The sequence below is a fragment of the Spea bombifrons genome, chromosome 3 (genome assembly GCF_027358695.1).
Source record: "Spea bombifrons isolate aSpeBom1 chromosome 3, aSpeBom1.2.pri, whole genome shotgun sequence".
Classification (NCBI taxonomy): domain Eukaryota; kingdom Metazoa; phylum Chordata; class Amphibia; order Anura; family Pelobatidae; genus Spea; species Spea bombifrons.
In genome coordinates this window covers 56,412,659-56,438,722 of record NC_071089.1, presented here as the reverse complement: position 1 = coordinate 56,438,722, position 26,064 = coordinate 56,412,659, and the positions used below count along the sequence as shown (strand labels likewise).

At 38.6% G+C, this 26,064-nt stretch overlaps 1 protein-coding gene across 1 annotated transcript in view; it reads right to left on the bottom strand.

Moving 5' to 3' along the window:
- The window catches only part of TBC1D32 (TBC1 domain family member 32), a 111,946-nt gene that overhangs the window by 4,071 nt on the left and 81,811 nt on the right, over positions 1-26,064 (bottom strand). The window contains exons 29-33 of the mRNA XM_053461287.1: positions 18,796-18,859; positions 15,376-15,491; positions 14,866-15,020; positions 13,281-13,421; positions 4,166-4,354 (exon numbers count right to left, since the gene is read on the bottom strand). Of these exons, the coding sequence (XP_053317262.1) occupies positions 4,166-4,354; positions 13,281-13,421; positions 14,866-15,020; positions 15,376-15,491; positions 18,796-18,859 (665 nt within the window). The remainder of the gene's footprint in view (positions 1-4,165; positions 4,355-13,280; positions 13,422-14,865; positions 15,021-15,375; positions 15,492-18,795; positions 18,860-26,064) is intronic.

The window sequence follows — 26,064 nt, the reverse complement described above, 5'->3', positions numbered from 1 at the left end:
ATTAGTTACAGGATATAAAGCACAGCCCCAAAGGCGTAAGAGAACAAAAGAAGAATCCATCATACTCCCTGCAGTTTCAAACATCAGGCTTGTGTTATATTTCACAGCCATGTTACAGATCTTGCTTTTCATGTTGGTTAAGTACATTTATTTATCATCATATTTATTACATTAATTAAAAACAGAAAGCTGATGTTGTAAAGCTAAAGAGCAGCAGAATGTTATGTCTTCGTGAGAATACATTATAGATCTGCTATAGTAATGTATGTATTGACCACATAATAAATCTCAATTAAAAAAAACAAATCAATGTATAGCCCCACCATACTGGAAATTTACTGCTGTTTCATTTGTCATGTATAATAAACTTTACCGTGAATATGATTATTGGGATGGTTACAGTAGAATACACAGACAGTAACAGTATCACTAGGGAGTAGGAAATGATTTATACCGCAGCACATGCAGAACACTGCAAAGCTCCAAGGTTTTTCTTTTAATTAAAACATTTTAGGGGAAGCAAGGATGGAATCCAAGAGGCACAGTATCAAACTCAAGCCAATAAAAAAGGAGGTTAGGCAGAATGTAGTTGGGGCTGGGGGAAGGTACCTCTTGGGCTCTCTAGATGAATGTAACAAGCATGGTGGAAACTTGTACCGTAAATAAAACACATAACATATTTAGGGGGTCGAACTGAAATCATCACATGAGCTTGATGTTACTTAAATGCTGGTAGTAGGATCCAGAAGTGGAGATAATGACCACAAGAACCACTGAATAGTCAGTGAGATGGACCGAATCTGAATTTGTAAAATGTCAGAAACAGGGCAGCCAGCAGGAGTAGTCAAGCGAGCTGGGTCAGAATCAGAGCGAAAAGTAAAACAGGAACCAAATTGCAAGACAGGAGCGAAGTCGGATTAGAAACAGAAAACCAGAAAGTCTAAAATGAACCAGAAACCAGTCCAAAAACAAATCGGGTCACCTGCACCAAAATAGGTTCAAACAGGTCAGAAAGGGGTGGATCTGAGGTGAAGGACTAGTGGCACCAGTCATATCAGGTTATGAAGGCCTTCATAGTGAAAATAGGGCAGATGAGTAGACTAAAAGGTTTTTTTATTAACCAGTCCATTGGACAGCAGCACACATAGAGCCCCCTGAACCTGCCACCCTATGCCTAGTTGATTAGACCTGAAAATAACTGTTAATTAAACATCCTGTCAAAACAGTTTCCAAAATCAACACAACTCATGATTGTGTTAACTGAAAATCCCCATGGTCTGCAAGAGAAGGCCAGCGAGGCAGCTCAATGGGACAATGCCCAAATATTGGGACTGTCATGCAGAAAATATGACAGTTTGGAGCTATGGTTAATGTACATGAATGTGTGTCAGTGCATGGGTGCATTCATAAGACTATAACATTGTGTGGTTACGACCATGTTAATTTAATTATTTACACACATACCCCATATATTTGAGTGTCTGTCTTTTTGGGGGTGGATGCCCTTCTGTGGATTCTTTTGTGTCCATTGCATATCCATGTGGTGGGTTTTAATAAATATGTATATTTTAATTTGTAAACACATACCGAGCATACCGAGCACTACAATAAAATATAGGATTTGGAAAAGTGACAGATCTGCTTTTTGTTTCCCCATTCCCTAAATCGCGCCGTGAAGAAGAAAGCAAACAGAACAATAAAAAGACCAACAAGTTCCATGCCAAAATCAAAGTTAATAAATGAAAATGATGTAAAGATCATTTTAATATTCACTCCAACAGGTGTTTAGTACAAGACCTGCATTTCTGAACACTTAATTCTTTTGTCATGACAGCAGCCGACCTATAACGTTTCAGAAAGAGAGACATTTTTTTTTAATTAATGTTGTAAATATTCAGTTTATGACTTGAACGTCTCCAATGGATTCTACAAAGAGTAATGTATTGAAAACCCTTCAGCAATGAAATGATAAATGCAACATTCATGAATCCAAATGCATGTTTCTGCATAAATACAGGATTGTCATTGCTTCTAGCAATGTTAAAGTAAAAATGCTGAATTGCAAATGTACTTATGAACAGAACCAGCAAATATTTGACAATTGTCCGATACCACAGTATCCCTCATGGAACGCCCTGCTCTGTTTACTGTACAGCCAGGCCAATAGACGGACTGTCAAGTTGTTAGTTACCCACCCATTGCAGACTTACTATAGGTTGCACTAATACTATTATATACATATCAATATAGACAGTCATAAAGATACAGTACTATGTCCGATGGAACAGTGAAGGTTCCCGTAATAGCAAAATTGGCAGATACGCTGTACAGCAATTAATACTATTAATCTTATTATTAAAACAGTTTAATAAATATTCTAAAAGAAACAGGGATATAATTAAAACTAAAGGTAACTTTCCACCTAAACAATGTTTACATTGTAAACTGCAAGAAAATTTATATACCAAGAGAACATCTGTGTCAAGCCTACATACAGTACCTATTAATCCATTTTGTAATAGCAAACATCACTTTGCAATTACTATTTGTCTATGACAAATATAGTAAATATATATATGTTAATCTTGAATTCTAAACTTGTGCATTCAGTTTCATACAAAGCTTATTTTTAACGACATTTGTTTCATGCGTTTTTTCCACAAATCTCCAATAATGAGGAGGGTCCAGAAAAAACAACAGAAAATGAATGGAAAAAGGCCCTCTTTTATGAGGTAAAGTGGGAAGGAGGGTATATATAAATGACGTACCCCCAAAAAACAACAATCTGTGGGGTTTTATCATAACTTTTTTCACTCTGGCCAATCATCATTTACAAGGGAAAGGGACAAGCAGTACATATATGTGTGCGGACGCCATTTTAACTTGTCAGTAGCAGTTGGAGAGTGATGACAGTTGGAGCGTGAGGCAGTAAGTGACAGTGGCAGTTAGTTCAGCAAAGGCTGAGGTTGATTCTCAATCATTGTCCATCTACCATACTGCAAGCTAAATCAATAGTTTAGTACAGAACATTTGCTGGTCTGGGGTAGATTGGAGAAGCTGTAGTGTACGCTATATAAGTTAATTAATTCACTCTTGCGCCAAGTAGCTGGATGTGTCTGAGTTTGACACAAAAGTAGGCAGGATAATTCAGACTAATCTTGATGTTTCTTCTTCGCAGGAGGATTAAGAAAGAGTTGGGGACTGGGCGGGAAAGTGGCAGATGTGGTTCAACATAGCTAAATGCAAAGTTATGCATTATGGTAAAAATAATAACAATGCAACGTATACTATGAATGGAATATCCCTGGGGAAGACTACCAATGAGAAGGACTTAGGAATAATGGAAGACAACAGACTTGACAACAATGCACAATGCCAGGTAAGACCACACCTTGAATATGTGGTAATTCTGGGCACCGGTCCTTCAAAAGGACATTATGGAACTAGAAAAAGTGCAAAGGAGGGCTACAAAATGAATAAGGGGATTGGATGATATTAGTTATGAAGAGAGACTAAAAAAGTTAAAATTATATACGCTAAAAAAACAGCGTCTCTGAGGGGATATGATAACATTATATAAATATATGCAGGCCCAATATAAAGAGCTCTTCAGTGACCTGTTCATTAACAGAAATGTACAAAGAAAAAGAGGTCGCCCTCTGAGACTGGAAGAGAGGAGATTTCATTGATGACAAAGGAAGGGATTCTTTACAGGAAGGACTATAACAGACTATGTCTATGTAACTATAGGTGTACCTTGAGGTATTTTGGTACCAGCTTCATTTGTGAACTTAATGTCCTTTGATTGATAAACTTCTACAATATATAAGATATGTATATGGCCAAGTTACTGAGATGGAAAATGCCAAACAACACCTATGTTGTTGGAACCTATTTTTCAATATGGAGATACTAAAGAAACGTTTAAAAGCAAGATATTACATGTCAAACCATGTTTATTGTTAAGTTTCAAGTTAAATACATTCAATGAATATATAATGGCGTCTTCTATCAGGCAAAACCTTACATCAAAAAAAAGCATTTGGGACATTAAAGGTCTCATCATTAGATGAAAAGAAATAGCAACAGGTAATAATAAAATAATTATTTAAGGAATTTTAATTGAAAACAATGTTATATCAATAAGTTTAATACTCGTACTTACTTTCAAATAAACTTGGAGGTCCTGTGTTTGTGTGTGTTGAAGAATTTCTTGCTGTAAGTGTTTGAAAATGGCTATGCACATGTACACTTGATAGTCTGTTCCAAGAAGGATGCATACCGCAATGTAATGGCATATGTCCGGCCAATCTAAGTAATTCCAGAAACACTGACTGAGCCAGTGCTGACAGATCTGAAAACATGAAAAATTCAATTCATGAAAATGTACCTTCTGAAAGATTTAAGGACTAAAAATGCATATATTAAAAAAAAATAATAAAGAAAGTAGGGGTGAAAACTGATTAGTCACTTTTCCACATTCTAAATTTAATTTTCAGTTCACGACTTCCTTTTGTTTACCCCCTTAGTAATCCTAACCCCCAACATTTCAGGTATCCAAATTGGGACACCTGTATTGGGTGCATGGGGTGGGAAAGCAGAAGATGCTGGGCTGATCAAGAGCGATCAGAGGATCTCCACAACCGACCTATGCGCTCCAATGCCAATCAATTCAATAATGCATGCACTATAAATTTCACAGAAAGTGTATCTTTTAGTCTTTAATGTTTTAAAAGCTGCAACAACTATTTGTAGTTCTAAAATGGGAGGATAAATAATACATCTCGGTTGACAATTAATAAATTGAATGGCTGTCCTTCAATCCTTCAAGTAAAATAAAATCACATAAATTATTCACTGTTTCCCTATACCCAGCGTGTATTTGAAAGAAGATTGATGTTTAGAGATGCCATATCTTGGCAGTTAATGTGTTTTACTTTACACTAAAACTTAAAAAGCAATTGCTAATGCAAAAGTACACACCAAATCATTGAAGCAAATAATACCAACATCAGCAGAACAATACAGTATTAATTGCACTTTCAAAACCATACACAGTTGAGCTTGATAAATCATAAATAAAAACACTGTGCTCTTGCCTACCCGTACATTTTTTTTTTAACGTAAACAATTACATTTTTACGTGACCTCTTATGCAAAGGGGTTTGTTGGATAAAGTAAGAATTGACAAAGGGAGTTATGTTTCAGCTTCCTCACTCCTCCATACATTATGAAGGTTCAACCCCAGTGATCTTCTGCTTCAGGAAGCACTTGGTTGGCCTTATATAAAAGCATTGTTAAGTAAGTGAGCTTTCTCCAAAGTCTTCTACATTGAATTACAACTTATACAGGGCCAGCTCAGTCAGTCTTGCTGGAGACACTTGCAAGTGTTGGCACATAATGATTAGTAAAGTGACAGTTAAAACTACACTTCTCGCTTTAGATTCCGACCTTTCATTCACCCCCTACATTCAGTCTGTCTCTAAAAACTGTTGTCTCCATCTTAAAAACATTGCCCACATCCGTCCCTTCCTAACACAGCATGCCCCTAAGGCTCTTGCCCATGCCCTGATTATCTCCCGTCTTGATTACTGTAACTCTGTCTTAGTCGGTCTCCCTCTTAACCGTCTCACCCCTCTACAATCCACCATGAATGCTGCTGCCAGACTTATCTTCCTATAACATCGCTTTACTAACGTCTCTCCCCTCTGTCAGTCTCTTCACTGGCTGCCTGTGCGCTTCAGGATTCATTTCAAAATCCTCACTCTTACTTTCAAAGCCCTTCACAGCGGTTCCCCTCCCTACATCTCCTCTCTCATCTCTAAATACACTCTCTCTGCTCATCCAATGATCTCCTTCTATCCTCTTCTCTGATTTCTAGCTCTCATGCACGCTTACAAGATTTCTCAAGGGCTGCCCCAGGGGCGTACCTAGAGTATTTGGCACCCGGGGCGGATCCTGTATGTGGCACCCCCCCCACACACACTTTAAAACTACCTGGCCGAAACTGAATATGACCCCCCCACACACACTTTTATTTAAAGTAAGTAACACACCAAAATAGGACAAAACTATTAAATAACTATATATATATATATATATATATATATATATATAATTGTTAACAGCAATCACATTCCTATCATGCCCAGGCATACCCATATTCCAGGAGGCACTCGCAGACTTGGCATGATAGGAGTATGATTGCCCTATCTACCCCTTCTGCCCTATCTACCCCTTCTCACGCCCTTCTCACGCCCTTCTCCCTATCTACCCCTCCTAACTATCTACCCTCTCCCTCTTTGAAGTTCACTTACCTTTCAGGAGTCCTGCGGTGGGGGTGCAAGGCCTCTGTCTCCCAGCTCTGCCACTGTATGGAACAGTATAGAGTGATGGGAGTTATGATGTACTTTAGAGCTTAATTATGTAATGAAAAATACATTGGAAATGGTACAGCATAACACCCATCACTCTCACACACTTACCAATCTGCATTTACCAATCCACACTTACCAATCCACACGCATACCAATCCACACACATACCAATCCACACATATACTAATCCACACACATACCAATCCACACACATACCGTCTCTCCCCTCTGTCAGTCTCTTCACTGGCTGCCTGTGCGCTTCAGGATGCATTTCAAAATCCTCACTCTTACTTTCAAAGCCCTTTACAGCGGTTCCCCTCCCTACATCTCCTCTCTCATCTCTAAATACACTCTCTCTGCTCATCCAATGATCTCCTTCTATCCTCTTCTCTGATTTCTAGCTCTCATGCACGCTTACAAGATTTCTCAAGGACTGCCCCAGGGGCGTACCTAGAGTATTTGGCACCCGGGGCGGATCCTGTATGTGGCACCCCCCCCCCACACACACTTTAAAACTACCTGGCCGAAACTGAATATGACCCCCCCACACACACTTTTATTTAAAGTAAGTAACACACCAAAATAGGACAAAACTATTAAATAACTATATATATATATATATATATAATTGTTAACAGCAATCACATTCCTATCATGCCCAGGCATACCCATATTCCAGGAGGCACTCGCAGACTTGGCATGATAGGAGTATGATTGCCCTATCTACCCCTTCTGCCCTATCTACCCCTTCTCACGCCCTTCTCACGCCCTTCTCCCTATCTACCCCTCCTAACTATCTACCCTCTCCCTCTTTGAAGTTCACTTACCTTTCAGGAGTCCTGCGGTGGGGGTGCAAGGCCTCTGTCTCCCAGCTCTGCCACTGTATGGAACAGTATAGAGTGATGGGAGTTATGATGTACTTTAGAGCTTAATTATGTAATGAAAAATACATTGGAAATGGTACAGCATAACACCCATCACTCTCACACACTTACCAATCTGCATTTACCAATCCACACTTACCAATCCACACGCATACCAATCCACACACATACCAATCCACACATATACTAATCCACACACATACCAATCCACACACATACCGTCTCTCCCCTCTGTCAGTCTCTTCACTGGCTGCCTGTGCGCTTCAGGATGCATTTCAAAATCCTCACTCTTACTTTCAAAGCCCTTTACAGCGGTTCCCCTCCCTACATCTCCTCTCTCATCTCTAAATACACTCTCTCTGCTCATCCAATGATCTCCTTCTATCCTCTTCTCTGATTTCTAGCTCTCATGCACGCTTACAAGATTTCTCAAGGACTGCCCCAGGGGCGTACCTAGAGTATTTGGCACCCGGGGCGGATCCTGTATGTGGCACCCCCCCCCCACACACACTTTAAAACTACCTGGCCGAAACTGAATATGACCCCCCCACACACACTTTTATTTAAAGTAAGTAACACACCAAAATAGGACAAAACTATTAAATAACTATATATATATATATATATATAATTGTTAACAGCAATCACATTCCTATCATGCCCAGGCATACCCATATTCCAGGAGGCACTCGCAGACTTGGCATGATAGGAGTATGATTGCCCTATCTACCCCTTCTGCCCTATCTACCCCTTCTCACGCCCTTCTCCCTATCTACCCCTCCTAACTATCTACCCTCTCCCTCTTTGAAGTTCACTTACCTTTCAGGAGTCCTGCGGTGGGGGTGCAAGGCCTCTGTCTCCCAGCTCTGCCACTGTATGGAACAGTATAGAGTGATGGGAGTTATGATGTACTTTAGAGCTTAATTATGTAATGAAAAATACATTGGAAATGGTACAGCATAACACCCATCACTCTCACACACTTACCAATCTGCATTTACCAATCCACACTTACCAATCCACACGCATACCAATCCACACACATACCAATCCACACATATACTAATCCACACACATACCAATCCACACACATACCGTCTCTCCCCTCTGTCAGTCTCTTCACTGGCTGCCTGTGCGCTTCAGGATGCATTTCAAAATCCTCACTCTTACTTTCAAAGCCCTTTACAGCGGTTCCCCTCCCTACATCTCCTCTCTCATCTCTAAATACACTCTCTCTGCTCATCCAATGATCTCCTTCTATCCTCTTCTCTGATTTCTAGCTCTCATGCACGCTTACAAGATTTCTCAAGGGCTGCCCCAGGGGCGTACCTAGAGTATTTGGCACCCGGGGCGGATCCTGTATGTGGCACCCCCCCCCACACACTTTAAAACTACCTGGCCGAAACTGAATATGACCCCCCCACACACACTTTTATTTAAAGTAAGTAACACACCAAAATAGGACAAAACTATTAAATAACTATATATATATATATATATATATATATATATATATATATATATATATAATTGTTAACAGCAATCACATTCCTATCATGCCCAGGCATACCCATATTCCAGGAGGCACTCGCAGACTTGGCATGATAGGAGTATGATTGCCCTATCTACCCCTTCTTCCCTATCTACCCCTTCTCACGCCCTTCTCCCTATCTACCCCTCCTAACTATCTACCCTCTCCCTCTTTGAAGTTCACTTACCTTTCAGGAGTCCTGCGGTGGGGGTGCAAGGCCTCTGTCTCCCAGCTCTGCCACTGTATGGAACAGTATAGAGTGATGGGAGTTATGATGTACTTTAGAGCTTAATTATGTAATGAAAAATACATTGGAAATGGTACAGCATAACACCCATCACTCCACACACTTACCAATCTGCATTTACCAATCCACACTTACCAATCCACACGCATACCAATCCACACACATACCAATCCACACATATACTAATCCACACACATACCAATCCACACACATACCAATCCACACACACATACCAATCCACACACACATACCAATCCACACACATACACCAATCCACACACACATACCAATCCACACACACACACCAATCCACACACATACACCAATCCACACACATACACCAATCCACACACATACACCAATCCACACACATACACCAATCCACACACATACCAATCCACACACATACACCAATCCATACACATACACCAATCCACACACATACACCAATCCACTCTCACTGTATGCTTTCCTATCTTTCCTCTTTTCTCCTTACAGCTCCTTTTCCTGCTCTTCGCTCCTCTTCTTCTTCAGTTCTTCTGTCTTCTTCCGAGGGCACGGGGTTCAGAGGGCACGGACAGCAGTGGGCGCGGCTTCAGTGTTGTGCGCCGGGATCTGACAACAAACCCCGGCGCACAACAGCTGTTGCCGCGCGGATCGCAAGGGAGCGGTATCTGAGGTCTTTAACAGACCTCCGGCTCCCTTGAGTGATTTTAAGCCGGGTTCAAGGGAGATCCTTGAACCGGCTTAAAATCACTCAAGGGAGCCGGTGGTCTGTTAAAGACCTCCGATACCGCTCCCTTGCGAGCCTGCTCCTCCAGCGGCGGACATTACTGTCCGTCTCTGGAGGGGTGCCGGCAAGTTGGCACCCCCTGATGAGCGGCACCCGGTGCGGACCGCCCCCCGCCAGGTACGCTACTGGGCTGCCCCATCCTCTGGAATGCCCTCTCCCGGCCTATCCTTCAAAAATTCCCTCAAGACCCACTTTTTTAAGGTCGCTTATAATATTGCACATTAACACCCCCATATTTCCTTAGCTCACCTCTCCTAGTCCCTCTAATGCAATATTTACACTAGTGTGGCTGGTCCATCCCTTACAATGGCACTTTTACCTATTACCTATTGTGTAATACACCCTAAATCCCTCTAGATTGTACTTCAGAATGCATTTTTTATAAGGCCAAATAGAACACTAAGCAATAAGGGATATGGGTAGTATACAGCTGTATAGGTTACATTTCCTTAAATTCTCACATTAATGTTTGCTTTATGAAGTGCCAGCTCAGCCTCCTGGGGTTTCCCTTTCATAACACAGAGTAAGTCAGTGAGATAAAATATATTTCTTTTTAACTTTTCTGGAAACTCACAGTTTATTAAATAAATACACAAAGGAAAAAGTATTTACTTTATAAAATATGCATGTTAATGGAAACATAGAGTAGATCATGCAAACACATTTTAATAGTAATGTAATTTGAGTCTTGCAGGTAACTGAAGAATACGGATGCCATTCTTGAACTATTGATGAATACTAACATGCTGATCTGAACAATAATGAAGTAAAACTTTCACATCTTACCTTGTTATCTTACTGACAAGGAATCTGAAAATAGTGTCTAAATTGCACAGTGGATCATAATCAACAAATCAATATGATACAAGTATGTATGTCAAACTCGATTCTATTTCCATAATATTCCGTTACCAGCTGCTTTACTGTGGTTAGCCACAATAAGCTCTATTTTAGAAGAGGCTGAATTCATCTTGCATCTTTTAAAATTACTATAATGCATTCATAAGGTATCAGCATATACCACTATGCTGTAAAAAGTAGATTAACTGAACATTAACAGACGTCAGAGGTGCTGGGTCACTTGCAGAAAAAAGTAATAATAAACTTTATATAATGAATTTAAACTCTAAGGTGCTTAAAGAAGCAAATCAAATGTTGCACAAAACATTGGGTTACCCTCAGGGTTTGTGGTTCCCGGGGCAAGGAGGATTTGCGGTGCCCCTTTGTCTTCAGGAAGGGACAAGTGAAATCCCAATGTCCCTCACATGTGGGCTCTTCATCTATTAGAGCAATGGAGTACTGGAACATGCTGTGATAGCTCACTGCTCTGCATTACTCAGTAATGCAGGGACTAGAAGAGTGAGAGAAACAGCTGTAAACACTGGCACTATGTGGAACTTAGGGCAGGCGCACAACTTTCCCCTGCAAAACATGTCCTTGATGTGTGCACCTGAGTTTTCCAGCAGATGTGAAAAACTGCAGTATTGGTGGAGTACTAATGACCTTCTTCAATAATTTACAAGCTCAAAGTCTGTAATATAATCCATACTTAACATCACATGAATGTTACTGCATAGTATCCCCCTTGCAAGTGCATGAGAGGACCCCCCACACACATGCATGCATTTCCCCCTTTCCTACCTCTAGCTATTTGCCATGCAGGAGATTTATTTGGCCAAACAGGCCCATCACCGGGGAGGGTAAAAAAAACAGAATGTATGGGGCTTTGGCAAGCCAGAGGCCTGGCCTCCCTGATCTGCCATAGGCCCTCTCATGACCTGCTACCTGTGCTTGGGCCTTTGCAGGCTTTCGTGTACCCTTTTAAGGGGTTGGGGCCTGGTGGCTCTATTGAATGCATTGGGCAGGGTAGCAGTAGTGGAAGTAGGCAGGTCGGTGGGGGGAGCATGCAGGCCCCGTCTTTAGGTTTGTACTAGGCCACAAGATTTCTGATGGTGACCCTGCAACTGAACACACTTCCTGGCACATAACATACTTACTGGCTCAGGAAAGGTTCCGGGTAAGGGTCTAACAAAGCCCCTATGTCAAAGCATGACAAGCACTTACACTGACTTCACTTTCCTGCCACTGATTGAATGCCTTGAGCAGCAAATCACTGTCACAAAAATCAGACAACAGCGGGGACAGGAAGCTCTAGTGCTTCAGGTACAGCTTCTTGGTAGGGCAAGTATTGGATTTCTTTTTCTTTATAGGTCAACGTAATGCATATAGAAGTACTTTCATATACATTGATTGTTCAGGGGGCTCCCTGAAGCACCCTTTCAACTACAATATACGACTGAGTTGTTTTACAAGTATGCAGTAAACACGGATGCTAGACATGGCCTAAGTCACCACAAAAATTATATACGCTTGTGATTAACTTTTGAACCAATAAACTTTTGGGATAAAGGGCAGCAAAGCATTTATAAAGAAAATATCTGCTAGCATTAGATCATATTTTTATATACACTGTTAAAATAGAATGCAATATAATAGTAATACTGTATGGAAATATGCAAGATTTCATTAGACACACAGAGAAAGATTGGTTTGAGTATCTTAAGCCTGTGTTAAAGGAAGTATGGTTTGAAAAACAGCTGAAAAAAATTTTCTTTTAATTTTCCCAGCATGTAATTCACATATTCTAGATGCATTCATCTAAGTGTTGTATTAATACATTTTCAAAGGCAGTTCACAGCATGTCCACTACGGTGGCAAAAAAACACTGTGGGGGATAAGGATTAAAAATGCCAAGAGCCTACACAGGTAGATTTATGTTCAAAAGGAGCATGTGAAAAATATTCAATTAAATGTAAATTTGTTGGGATTAGGAGAAGGGAAGGGGAAATTTATTTTGATATGAAATAACTGCAAGCATTAACTCCAAGCATTCCTCTTACAAAATATAGCATATTCAACATTAAAACGGATTGTAATATGTTGTATTATTTTATTATATATTATTTATAGAGTTCTAATTAACCCAGGGCTTGGCACAAAGGGACCTGTTACTTACAAGATGGGCTCTAAACTCTATGAATCACCCTGAAAAAGTTATGTTAAACTGAGTTCTGGTGGCCTAAATTTCAGCTCAGGGGATTCACTAAATGCCCATCACCTCTTTTACCACAAGTAACACCAAAGCAAAGTCCATAACCAACTAAAATATCTAGATTTTAAGATGTAGCTAGGTGTAGATAATATTCAAATATTAACAAATACTGCTAATGTAAAACATTTTTAACTGAAGACTGTAGGTAGATAAGGTAAGTGCTGTTTGATTTAGTGTTAAGTATTTGAAAGTGATTATTAATCTTTTTGAATTAAACATTGGTGTAAGAGTAAGAAGACATGATGAAAAGACATTATAGAAAAAACTCCACAACTTTCCATTGACATTTTCTTTCAAACAATGAGAATAAAAGTGTAACTAGACATGAAACTCTACCTGGGAGGGTGTAAATCCAGACATACGGAATGCTGAGAAGACAAGTGGCACCTCTATCTTCATCAGCATCTCAATGTAGTGAGCAGTACAAAAATATATTGGATGGATTCCAGACTCTGCAATTTCAGCAGGAAGATGTCTCTGAAAAAAATGAATTCCATGTATTCAGTCAATGCACTTAATAATTTGATATCAGTGCCAGCAGTACAAAACTGTTTACCTTTTCACTAGGGAAGTAGTAATGCTGGAATGAACAGACACTGTAAGGGACATTTTACCAACTCCACCACAAACAATAGTTTGAAATAATTTCTTTTTTTAATATTTCTCTTTCTATATTGAACAATTCTTTAATATTGGTTAAATGTTTAAATATTTAACAACATTTTGGATATATCAGAATTACTTTGGGTGTCTTTGCGGCACAGCCTGTCCTGGTGTGTGTGTTTGGGTGTCGTTGCGGCACAGCCTGTCCTGGTGTGTGTGTGTTTGGGTGTCTTTGTGGCACAGCCTGTCCAGGTGTGTGTGTGTTTGGGCGTCTTTGTGGCACAGCCTATCCTGGTGTGTGTTTGGGTGTCATCGTGGCACTGCCAATCCCGGTGTGCGTGTTTGTGTGTTAGCATAGCAGAGCCTGCCCTGGCGTGTGTGTGTTCGTTTGGGTGTTGGTGCGGCAGAACTTGTCCTGGTGTTTGTGTTCGGTCATCCTGTAACTTAACTTACTGTAGGAATAAATGGAACTATTTTTTTACTTATACAGATATAGAACACCCTCCTGAATTGGTAAACCATCTGAGAGAACAAAACCTTCTAGGTGGGAAAGTAAAGGTTATTTACTTTATTTCAATCTGCATATCTTTTTACAAAGGTAAAGTCGCAGAAACTTGTATGGTAGTTGGGTTCTTCAAAGTCTGCAAAATTCAATAGGAAGGCTGGTTTTACTATGCTCTATAGGGTTGATGTAGTATTAGGACGATCGAGTGGTATTAACGGCCAAAAGTTTTGTTAAAGTTTCTTATTTTCTTTTAAAGAATATTGTGATGAAATCACGGTTTTGTTCCACAAAATAAAACGTAACTTTTTCATCTGAAAGCTTTGATTCCATTATATGTATTATATCTCCTTAACTTATTTGGGCCTTTTAACACTTTTGGTTTCTGGAAGTTTAATAATAATGTTATAAAAAGAATATGGGTACAAGAGCTGGACCACACGATAAAATATATCGGATGTGCGAGTGTTTTTCATTTTCAGTCCAGCCATGCTGCCCCATCAGAGAGCTGCCCTGAACAATATTACTGTGCAACGTCAATGCCAATGTTGACACCACAAGTGGCATGTGGTAGGAGACAAGGGCATGTGGTAGGAGACAATAAACCCTTCATCACAACTGACCCTTTAACTGTAAGACTAGGTTTAGACCAAGTGTCCTTTATGCTCACACACCCATATTTGGTATGGTTTCCAGCATGTACATGTTTCAAGAACAATAAAAACAGAACAAATGAGGAGCATTTTAAAAAGTTGATGTTCCATATAAAAATACATGATGCTTTTTTTTCTTGTTGATATTTAGAAGAGTACTTACAGAAATGTGAAGACGTGGCAGCCAAAGATATGCTGAGGGAAGGAGACTGAAAAATTTCAGGAGAAATGCTAATGCTTTCTCACTGTCTCCTGACATTATCAGGAATACAGAAGACGCAAACCAGTCATGACCAGAATAGCTTCCTTTTAAATACCCTGGTGCAGCAACAGTCAAGGATGTTTAAGACTGAATGAGGATTTCTGCTGACAGCAAAATACAGTATTTAGCATTTTGTTAAAAATGTTATCTTCAGTAAAATGCAATCTGATTCTAAATAACATTTACTGAATATAATAAGATTATACTCAAATATAGTTTAAACTATATATAGTTTAAATTCAAACTATATTTGTATTAATAGTGTTTATTTAAACAAAATCAAATGTAATCAATGCTGTTTTTTCCTTCTAGTGCTAATTAACAGCGCTGTAAAAAATATATACTAAAACTGCAAATTATAAACAACAAGCTCCAGAATTAAATAGTGGTATGTAAAACAAAAAAGGATACGTAGTGTGGTATTGGGGAGAGCCCTTTGTTGTCTGAGAAATTTCTCACATTTCTTTAGGAGTTCAATGAGATCTTGCTCAGTGGAGTTACTCAGAAGGTTTAGATGCTTACCGTACCTTTTAAAAAAAAATGTATGTTAAAGCAATGTACTCAGAATAGTGCATTAAAACTCATACACTTCTACAGCATGACCCTCTCATGTGTGGTCATTATGTCAAAACTACAGTACTCAAAGTTATACTCTTTCCTGTCATGGAACAGACAGCTTAAGATACATCACAACACTTATTCCAGCCCACATTCTCCCTAAAACTGTAATATGTTGTTATTGTTATACAAACCATAGGTTGCATCATATAAAATAAATTTAGTGATTGAAGTAATGGTGTCCCAGCAATCTCTGCACATATATTATGCCGTATTACCATGGTGATTATTGGTCATACTGGAAGATGCTTAAGTCATATGTCCAATCATAGTGGTGGTGTGTAAATGGATATTTCCATTAAAAACGTCACCCAACATGTCAGGGATTTGCTTTGGAGAAGGAGCAAATACTTTATGTAGTGGAAGAGATGGTGTGTGGGTAGAGGTGAACCAAGTCATGTCATTTGATGGTCAGTGTAGTGTGTAGTGTGTAGAGGTAGTGGGTGATGTTGCAATGTGTATGGGAGATGGGTAGTGGCTGCGCATCCAGGGCAGAGAGGATTGTGGGGCAATATAATGTGATATATGCATGTATAGAATTAAAATAAATATCGGATAATTTCCTTTTGCTGCTTCTGATAAACTGTGCTGATTTAAGAACAAATGGTGCAATGGGTTAATATTTCGGAAATTTTCGCTGGTACCTACAAATAAGATGAAAATGTACTTTATTTGTAGATAGTATTTGTCCCAATACTGGGGATACAGAAAAATTACAATGTATAATTGAAAAAAATGCCCTGTACAGTTGTTAAAGAAACCTCTGCAACTCCTGTAGGAAGGAAACAAAATTATACATGCAGATTTTCTTCTCGGAATTTGATCTGTGTTTACACATTAAAATTGCATTACAGTGAATGTTATTAAAATAGATTACCTCTTGCTTTGATAGCTTGAAGTGCTGGAAAGTTAATATTCATATGTAGTGCATATATGAGACAGATTTTCTCATGTTTTTTTATAACCATAAAGTTCAAATTGTAGAAAACTTTTACATTATCTTGATATTAGAAAGATAGTGCTGAAGACACTAAGACTAAAAGAGCACACTGAATAATATAAAAATTATATTCAAAAGCACTACTTAAAAGGAGCGAGTTTTATAGCAATGAAACAAAATCCTAAAAAATATTTTGGGGAACTAAATGCAGCCAATTTTGAGCCAACAACTTTAGGACAGTAGAATGCTTAGTTCCACCTTGGGAAACCATTGACAAATGTTTCATGCAGCCAACTAGCTGCAAAGATAAAGTTCCTTACATAATGGAAAGGAAACCAAAGCTTAAAAAAAACAAGGCGAGTCCTTTATTGGCCAAAATCATACAAAATACACAATTTTCTAATGTCACGGTTAAACTTAAGCTCCCACGGGTCCTGCTTCTTCTACAGGGTAGGGCTTCTTGACTCATTTAATAGGGCAGCTGAAATAAGGGGTTTGCTTACTTTTGCTCATACCCTAACTTTAAGTACTGGCAGTTTGCATCATTTTACATTGTTTAATTTCAAAAGACAGACATATTTAGGCAAGTACTAATTAGAACTGACAGTTTTCCTCTGGGAAATGTAGGGTAGAGAGATATAGGAATGAGAATGAAGTGAAGACCAAGCTGGCAAAATGTTATCCAATAAATTATATTGTTAAGTAAAGTGCTAATCTACTGCTAAAGAATACAACATCTGAAAATTGGCATTTTCTGCCTGCCACAAGAATTCCGATGAGAAATTGCAGATTCTAGTAGTTTTCAAATTCCCCACAGGTACAGAAAGTTTATAAACATAATTTTGGAGATCATTTTCTACATTTTAATTTTCCACATGTTCTTACTTGGAAAGATGCTGGTGAAAAAAAAGCGGGAAAAAGCAAAAAGGCACAAATATCCTATCCCACCTTCTGAAGTTATCCCTACTGCCACAACAGACAGCTGGGCAGAAAATCATCTGCTGCTGTTTTGCAGAAGAGCATACTACCGTATTTGCTCGATTATAAGACGACCCAGATTATAAGACGACCCCCCAAAATCAAAATATTAATTTAGGAAAAAAACAAAAAGCCTGAATATAAGACGACCCTATAGGAAAAAAAGTTTTACCAGTAAATATTAATTCATGTAAATATATTTTTTAAATTTCCTTTTATTTGCCAACCTGCCCCCCCCAGTTATGCCACTCTGCCCCCAGAAATGCTTTATACCCCCCCTATTTGCCACTCTGCCCCATGATATGCCTTATACCCCTATATGCCACTCTGGCATATAGGGGGTTAAAAGGCATATCATGGGGCTGAGTGGCATATAGGGGGTTAAAATGCATTTCTGGAGGTATATATGCATATCATGATATGCCTTTTAACCCAGCATGTACTGGCTGCCTTGGCTTGATAGGAGTGTGATTGCTGCTAACAGCAATCACACTCCTATCAAGCCAAGGCAGCCAGTACATGCTGGAACCTGGGGATGATAGTAGTGGGATTACAGCCTCCCTATGCCATGCTACAACCCCCACCCCCCTTACACATCCATGCTATCACACACAAACACACATTCACAAACATTTAAATACTCATTCATTCCATTAATCACACATACTTCACACATTAATCACACATACTTACCCAAAAACCCTCCCCCACCCCCTTACCTGAACTGCAGATCTCTCACTCGAAGACTTCTGCAGGGGACCGGCTGTACCAGCAACTTCTCTGGCCCCGCCCCCAGAGGAGGGAGGGGGAGATAGAGTTCTGTGAGGAAGCTACAAGCGACCGGTAAGCAGCATGGCCCCAGCCATTTTTTTGGGGTCTGATTAGAAGACGACCCCGATTATAAGACGAGGGGTATTTTTCAGAGCATTTGCTCTGGAAAAAACCTCGTCTTATAATCGAGCAAATACGGTATTTGTTTTCTGAAGCAAACATTCATACAAAACAAATAGTCCTAAAAAAATCAACAACTGTCAGGTAGCTGAGTTACAATATCGAGTACTTAATTATATGGCACATCACTTATTGGTTATTAGCATACTTATGCATTGTGGGAATGTTTTCTTCCAATCTGTGTTTGTAAGAAATTGTTGGCTTAGGTTTGCAAGATGATTGGAGAAGGTAGGGTTGTAATATTAAAAAGTAAGATGGAATAGATAAATGTTCCTCGCACCATTTACCTATAATAAATTGTCAAGTAGAAGTGGTAGAAGAAAGAAAATACAAAAAAAGCTTACCTTATGACCATTTTGACACCTAGATGTTGAACAGCAGGTAGAGTTTCATTTTGCACATCTTCATCTAACAAATACAAAAAAGAAAAATAAGGTCCCCACTTTATTCACGTATCTGTCTTCCTGATTTGGAAGAAATGTTGACAACATTTTAATATCCATTCTCTGCAACACTTTAGTTCTGTTATGCTGTGACATCTTGATTGCGTAATGCTGACTGCTCTGTGACGTTACATCACTATATATGTGTATAGGTACTCAAATAAACAAAGCCCAAAACTTTCTTTAAAGGGACTTCTAAACCGTAAGTGTTCATTCATTAAAGCCGAATTTGTGAAGTTTTACTTCACTTACTGCAATGTAGATTATAAAAAGGGCAGCAGCAAAGATCTTATGCAGCAAGAGCTCGTCTCGAATTGTGTAATGCATAGTTACATCACTGCGATGTCTTGTACTCTGAGTAATGCAGGACAGAGCACCTTATTTGTCCTGGAAAATCTTGGCAAGGCCATCGTCTCATAATGCATGAGAATAAGGCTGAGATCAAAAACAGTCCTTAGTTAAATGATTAAATCCCTATGCACAGCAGAGGTAATATATGTGGGGCCTGAGGTATGGGAATATTGGTACCCCTTCCTGTAAATGCTGATACTTAAATACATTGACCTTTTACCAGCAGCAGCAGTGGTTTACTGTTACTGAGTGGTTCTCTGCACTGGAAAAACAAGTTTCTGCTTGTCCTCTGTTAGGATATGAGGACCTTGTATCTTAGATAGACATTTATGTAAAACTCAAAGGCTCCTCTTCATTGGTGGTTCATTGTGCTTGCGTATTACCGAATGATTAACCCTGCTCAGTACAGATACTTTACCCACCTTCCTGTGATTGGTAGAGCAAACATCTTTGCTGCTCTGTACCTTGGGTGAAATGTGTGTTCCTTGTCTTTGTTAACCCTAATAGTACAAAAGTTCTGAGCTTCATAAGAATCTGACTTGTGAGATGTTCCAAGCCTGTCTCATACATTATCAATCTGATGGCATGAACACAGTACTGTTGTGAATGCTGCTTTCAGTTAAAATACATTTCTCCTTTGGTGATTGACAGGTCTGTCTTTTTAACATTAAAACTGAATAGGAAAAACCCTGAGACCAAGAGACAGTAAGTTCCCTAACCACTTGTGTCTGTTTTTATAGACTCCAATGCATTTTTTTCAGAATGCAAATCTATGTATACTTTGCTTTTTAGCATTTAGTTTCATTTTACATTTCCTCTATCTGAATTCCCTGAAGCATTAAGCATACCTAAAGCTCATATGTTGCCGTTTACAAATCATTAGCATATTGTAGACATGTGCAAATGGGCCAAAAATGATTTGGATTAATTTTTTGGATCCTTTTTGGCCCATTCATTTTTGGCAACAAATTTCGTTCCATGCCCATTCGATTTGGCGGAAAATTTGGGAGCATTTTTAATTCGGAAAGGAATTTGTTGCCCGGTGCCCACATTCACTTACTCTCTCACACTCTTATTCTCGTTCACTCTCTCTCTCATGCTCGCTTTCCCAACATTCTCTGCCAATCCTTAATCTTCTTTGACCACATCTCCACGCACATAACCCAGCAACTTCTGACTAAATGGCAGCGCCGTGGTGATGTCCTCCCCAATCCTCCAATCAGGGGAGAGGACATCACTCCAAGGTGAACTGAGGGTAATATGACGGTGCTTGCACGAATGTTACTACACTTCTATCATGCCCAGGTTCCAGAATGAGTGTGATGTTAGCCGTGCTGGAATCTGGGTATGCCTGGGCATGATAGGAGTGCTATTGCTGTTTGCAATCATGTATATTTAATATAGCAATCACATTCCTATCAAGCACAAGCAGCCAACACATGCACATCACTTTCAGCCTCCCTGTGCCCTGCCCCCCTACTTACACATCCATGCTATCACACACACACATATTCATTCCCTCATTCACGCAGATCTTCTGGTGCCCTCGCAGACTTTGTTTCCCTCTGTGTCGCTCAAACTCTGAGTGAACTTCTCTGGTCCTCCCCAGGGGATGTGATGTGATGTACAGTCACGTGACTCCACTGGTTTCCTGTGTCTCCTCAACGGAACAAGAGATGCTGCTGAGCAACACAGAGGTAAGCGAAAAACAAAATCTACTACCACTGTATAAGACGCACCCTGTTTTTACACCCCAAATTTTTCTCAAAAAGGTGCATCTTATACATGGGGAAATACGGTACATAAATGCTGGTAATTCCAAAAGGCTCACTTATTTTTTCTTACCAGTGTAAATACAAAAAATGCACACCTACCTATGCACAGATCCATCTGCATGCATATATTGATAGCATGCAGAAGGTGAATTAGAGTGTTTTAATGTGAATATTTACATCCATGCTGTCATAATACCTTACTTTTACCACCTGAAAGTTCATTTTGCTTAAGAAGTTTATCAGATCATTTATTTGCAGCATTGTTTAATCAGTGTGTGGATAGTCTCGTAGTCTCGAATGAGAAAAGCTGGAATTAATTTAGTTTTAATCATCTATGCTTTGTAATAGCTTTCTAAAGTTTCTACATATTTAATACGCTTTGAAAACTTTGATGTTTTAATGGAGCTTCAATTTCAAACTATTTTTGATCTTCACATTTTTATAGGATTCTGTGCAGTCCTCTGCTCTTTATGATTATTTTACTTAATTTTTTTATAGATGGAATTCTGAGATGAAAATGTTATGTTGGGCTATTTACGAAGGGTAATTAAGTAATTATAGCTAGGGTCTTTGCTTCCCCCACGACAAACAGTCAAGTCCCACATAAATGCTTTCCATTTGTTGTACAAGAGCTGATCCTGGTGAAAACAATAGGGATAAAAATTGCAGCGACTCCTGGAAGACCTAATACTTATGATTTAATAACTTATTAGCCTTGCAGCAGTTCTCATTGTAATGCAGTTTTTATTTAGCTTAATGTACATTTGTCATAGTCTAACTAAAGACTTCCTTTTACGTGTCAGGAAATACAGGCTTGTTTTTTAGAACTGACTGATGCATCAAAGCATTTGTCAAGAATACTGTTGTATATCAAAGCAGCAACATATGTCACAGACCATCAATATCTGTCTGAGGGTTTGTACCAAAAAAATAAATAAATTAGACTTTGTGTCGAAACGCAAGTAGCTTATTTATATATATATATATATATATATATATATATATATATATATATATACATACACTATTTATTTATAGACATGTGAGCACAGGAGCTCCCTACTGTACTAACCCCTTCAGGACCAGGCTGTTTTTAATTGTGTTCTAAAAGTGCGTGTTTCCCTATTCCTTGTATGTATTTTGTTTACACAGTGGTTGCAATACAAGGTGAAACAACGACACAAATACATTGAGTTAAACAGTATCATTCAAATAATTTATTTTTTTTCTTGTACCCTTTGTGACCAACATTTGTTCAGCGTTCGTGTTTAGCTGTAATTTTCTTCTCTCCTCTCTCATCAACTGTACTCACACATATTATATATCTTTCTTTAGATACCATTTTTTGGATTATTTTCATATCTAATTTACTATCATGAATGAATAAAATACAGTGGAAAATTTAAAAACTTTTTATGACTTGAAAAATCTTTTTGCTCAGCTACAAAAGCTAATGTAAAAACCCTAGATTCGGAAATACCCAATGTTTTTATCGTTATCTACTTTCATAAGGCAATAAGTATAGCATTTGCTATTCCAAAACCATTTTTTTTTCAAATTTAGTCATCCAGCTCCCACGTCCTATTCGCCCATCTTTGAAACAGACCAATTCAAATTGCCCAATCAAACCATATATTTTTGAAAACTAGACATCCCAGAGTATTCCAAATGGTGGTGTTTTAACAATTTCCATGCTCTAATTCTACCATAAGCCTTTGTCAAAATGTTGAAAAGCCACCATTTTCTTGCGCAGAATATAAGTGACTGCAGAAATAAACCCCACTATTTTATGTTCAGTAATATCACCCAAGTTAGTTTATCTGCCCCCAATTCAAAATGAGCCAATTTTCTTTTAAAAGTGCTTTCTTTCAATTTATTTTAGGTAACATGGGGGGTGCTGTAGGGGGTGGTATTGTTTTATATATTTTGTTTACATATTTAAATTTTTTACTTTTTTATGACATTTATTTTAATTTAAATATTGAATGTAATGGCACTCTATTAGAGCACCTTTACATTTGATCTGACAGCTGGGGCCCCACATTTTCAGCAGCTGTCGCGCCTCAACTTGATTCAACCCTGCAGGTGTCAAAACCCCATGACGTAGGGAATATGTCCTTGATCCATAAGGACCATTTTTTTGTGATACGCATAGCAAAATCATTTTGAAATCATTAGCTGGGAAAAGTCATACAGTATTTGAGGCCATTGGTGGCATGGGCCTTTTTAAATAGGCTTCCACTATATCTGTTATAGGCATTACGATAAAAAAAAATGTATGTGGAAGGAAAATGCTAGTCATGTTTCATGAGAATGTAGGGCTAAGTTAGTCATGCATAATTGACTTTTGATAGAAGAGCTAGACAAAAACAACATTCAGCTTTGAAAATGGGCAGAAAGCAGTATTTTCTACTCTTTTGAGGAAAAAAATCTTATTCCTGCATCTACGTTCCCACCAACATTTATGTCACAAGCATGTGCCTCCTCAAGTAACTGTTGCTTGCTTGAAGCATGCCATACTTACCGATCCAACAGTAAAATTAATGAATGTATTTCGCAAAGTCAATTTAGCCCTGCATGCAGAAGTTAACACTGCAAAGAATATATAGTAGACTACTCATAAACTTTGAGCATCTCACATCGCTATGTGTATTGCTACAAGTAGTATAAAAAACAGTACCGTTGGCCCATGGAAATGATGCACACCGTCTAGAAGCTATAGATAGACTGATGTCACCAGGACCAGGCTGGCCATCTGACATACAGGTCAAATGCCTAGTGGGCCCTTATGCAGTGTGTGGCTGATGGCTGGATAAACGCAGCTGTACGCTGCCTAGCTATAAAACCATGGCATGCGACTGTGGTTATCCAGTCAACACTTCCATATAATTTGAAAGCTGATGGCCTTTAAGTGCTGTGACAGCTTAGTAATCCTCAATCCAGCTCTGCATGTAACCACATTTGTTAGGATACCAAAGCAAGTATTTCAGTATTCTTCCTCACTGCTAACACAAGATTTGTATCTTAACAAATAATTGTGGGGACAAGAATTCACCAATGGCTTTGAGCCAGTATACACAAGGTAGGGCTGGCACATTCTGGCTGGGGGGAGGCAGGGAAAGCCAAGTGGCGGCTCCCATCTGCCCTCTTGACCTCCAGTAACTAAGATACGCATTGATACACACACCCTCAAACTCACAAAAACATGCACGCTCACATACACACTCATGCTAACACATACTCCCTGTAACACACACCCCTGCTAACACACACTTACACATACATATTAGCACCCCAACTAACACACACTCCCTATAATATACCCACATGCACAATAATGCTAATACACACCCTATAACACATATATGCACACTCATTCACACACACACACACACACACACACAAACATACCTAATTAACCTAATTTATTTTATAAATGATTCCAGAAACAGTTTTTGTGCAAACAACCTGTCCATACATTCACAATACCTTTGGCTGGGCTAATGTACATCATAAAAAAAGTCTCAAGTTATAATTAAACAAAAAAACCATAGTTACACTACTTGGCACTTGTTGTGCTACAGGTCCTGGAGTATGCATCTGGGCATAGTATAATACAGAATACTGTAAAACAGAAATTTAACTAAAAACTTGTAATATGAGGTCAAAAGGAACTGTTCACTCTAGCTTCTTGCACTGAGACGAAACTATCTTGTATTTTACTACCTACAATTAGCAATAATTAAATGATCCAAGATACAGAATACAAAACACCAAAAGGATTAGATTCATCTTATTATCACTGAAATTAAGCTATTGAAACAAACCAACCTTACAATTGTGGAAATCCCACGCATGATTGCTCAATAACTCCTCAATGTTCTACATTTTGAAAATATACAGTGAGTGGTGACTGGTTTTATATTTTAATAAAATTCTATGCGTTAGGAAATCGATCCTTTTTTAAAGACGTTTTTACCTACTCCCTTAGAAGTTAGGGAACAGATGGATGTCATTCTTATTCTAATTTAATATAACTAGGGATTTTCGAATGTGTCAAATTAACACATCTGGCTTAGGGGAAATGATTATAAAGTATGTGTATATCAAAATATTTTGTAAATGATCTTATAACGAAGAGAACTGCTCTCAAATCCTAATGAACAATCTTATATGCAAGCAGATGTTTTAAAAATGTTTTATTTTTCATTTTTACATTGTTTATGTGGGAATTTCAAGCAATCGCTTGTTATATCTGCATATTTTTAATTGACCTTAAATGAAGAGTTACTTATGAGGCTTAAGTTTCTTATCGGAAGGCTGATTAACTAAAGGGAATCTTCCTTCCAAAATATTCAGGGAGCTGTTAAGAATCTTCGCAAAATTAAAATTGCTAGCAAATCCATCAACCAGTTGTAAGCAAGTTGTAAACTTCTCATGTGACGAAAAAGCAAGTCCTAAAGTCGTTGCCAAAATAACCGATGAGGCGTTTTAAAAATGAGTCCATTTTTAGAGTAAATAATAAAATATCAAATAGGTTCAAATGTTCTCGAAGAATAGGCACCAGACAAAAACACTGGCCAGGAGGCTGCTAGTGGACCACATAGTGGACAAATGCCCAGTGCCTGATGGTTCCTACCAAGTACCTTAGCTGCCACTCATGCAATTGATTCTGCAAATCAAAAGAGTGTAGCATTTGGTCGTGTATAACAAGCAGGCAGCCACACTTAAAGTGTTAATACAGATTTCTGCATAATGTCTAATGTATTTCTGGGGATCTAAAGAAAAAAAAAGATATTTTGTTTTATTGAGTGTGTTCCAACTATTACATTCAAAGCAGCACCGTATTAAAATTAACAACTGCAATGAAAAGTACATTTTGGTTTCATGCAATGATGTCATAAAAGAGGCACAGTCAACAAATATAAATCGTTTTTGTTTTTTTTTGCAATTAACACAGCATAATGTACCAACTGTTTTTAGTTCCAAGTATCTTATGTAATAAATGTGTTTTATTGCTTGCTATCGGTGTTTATACTTTTGA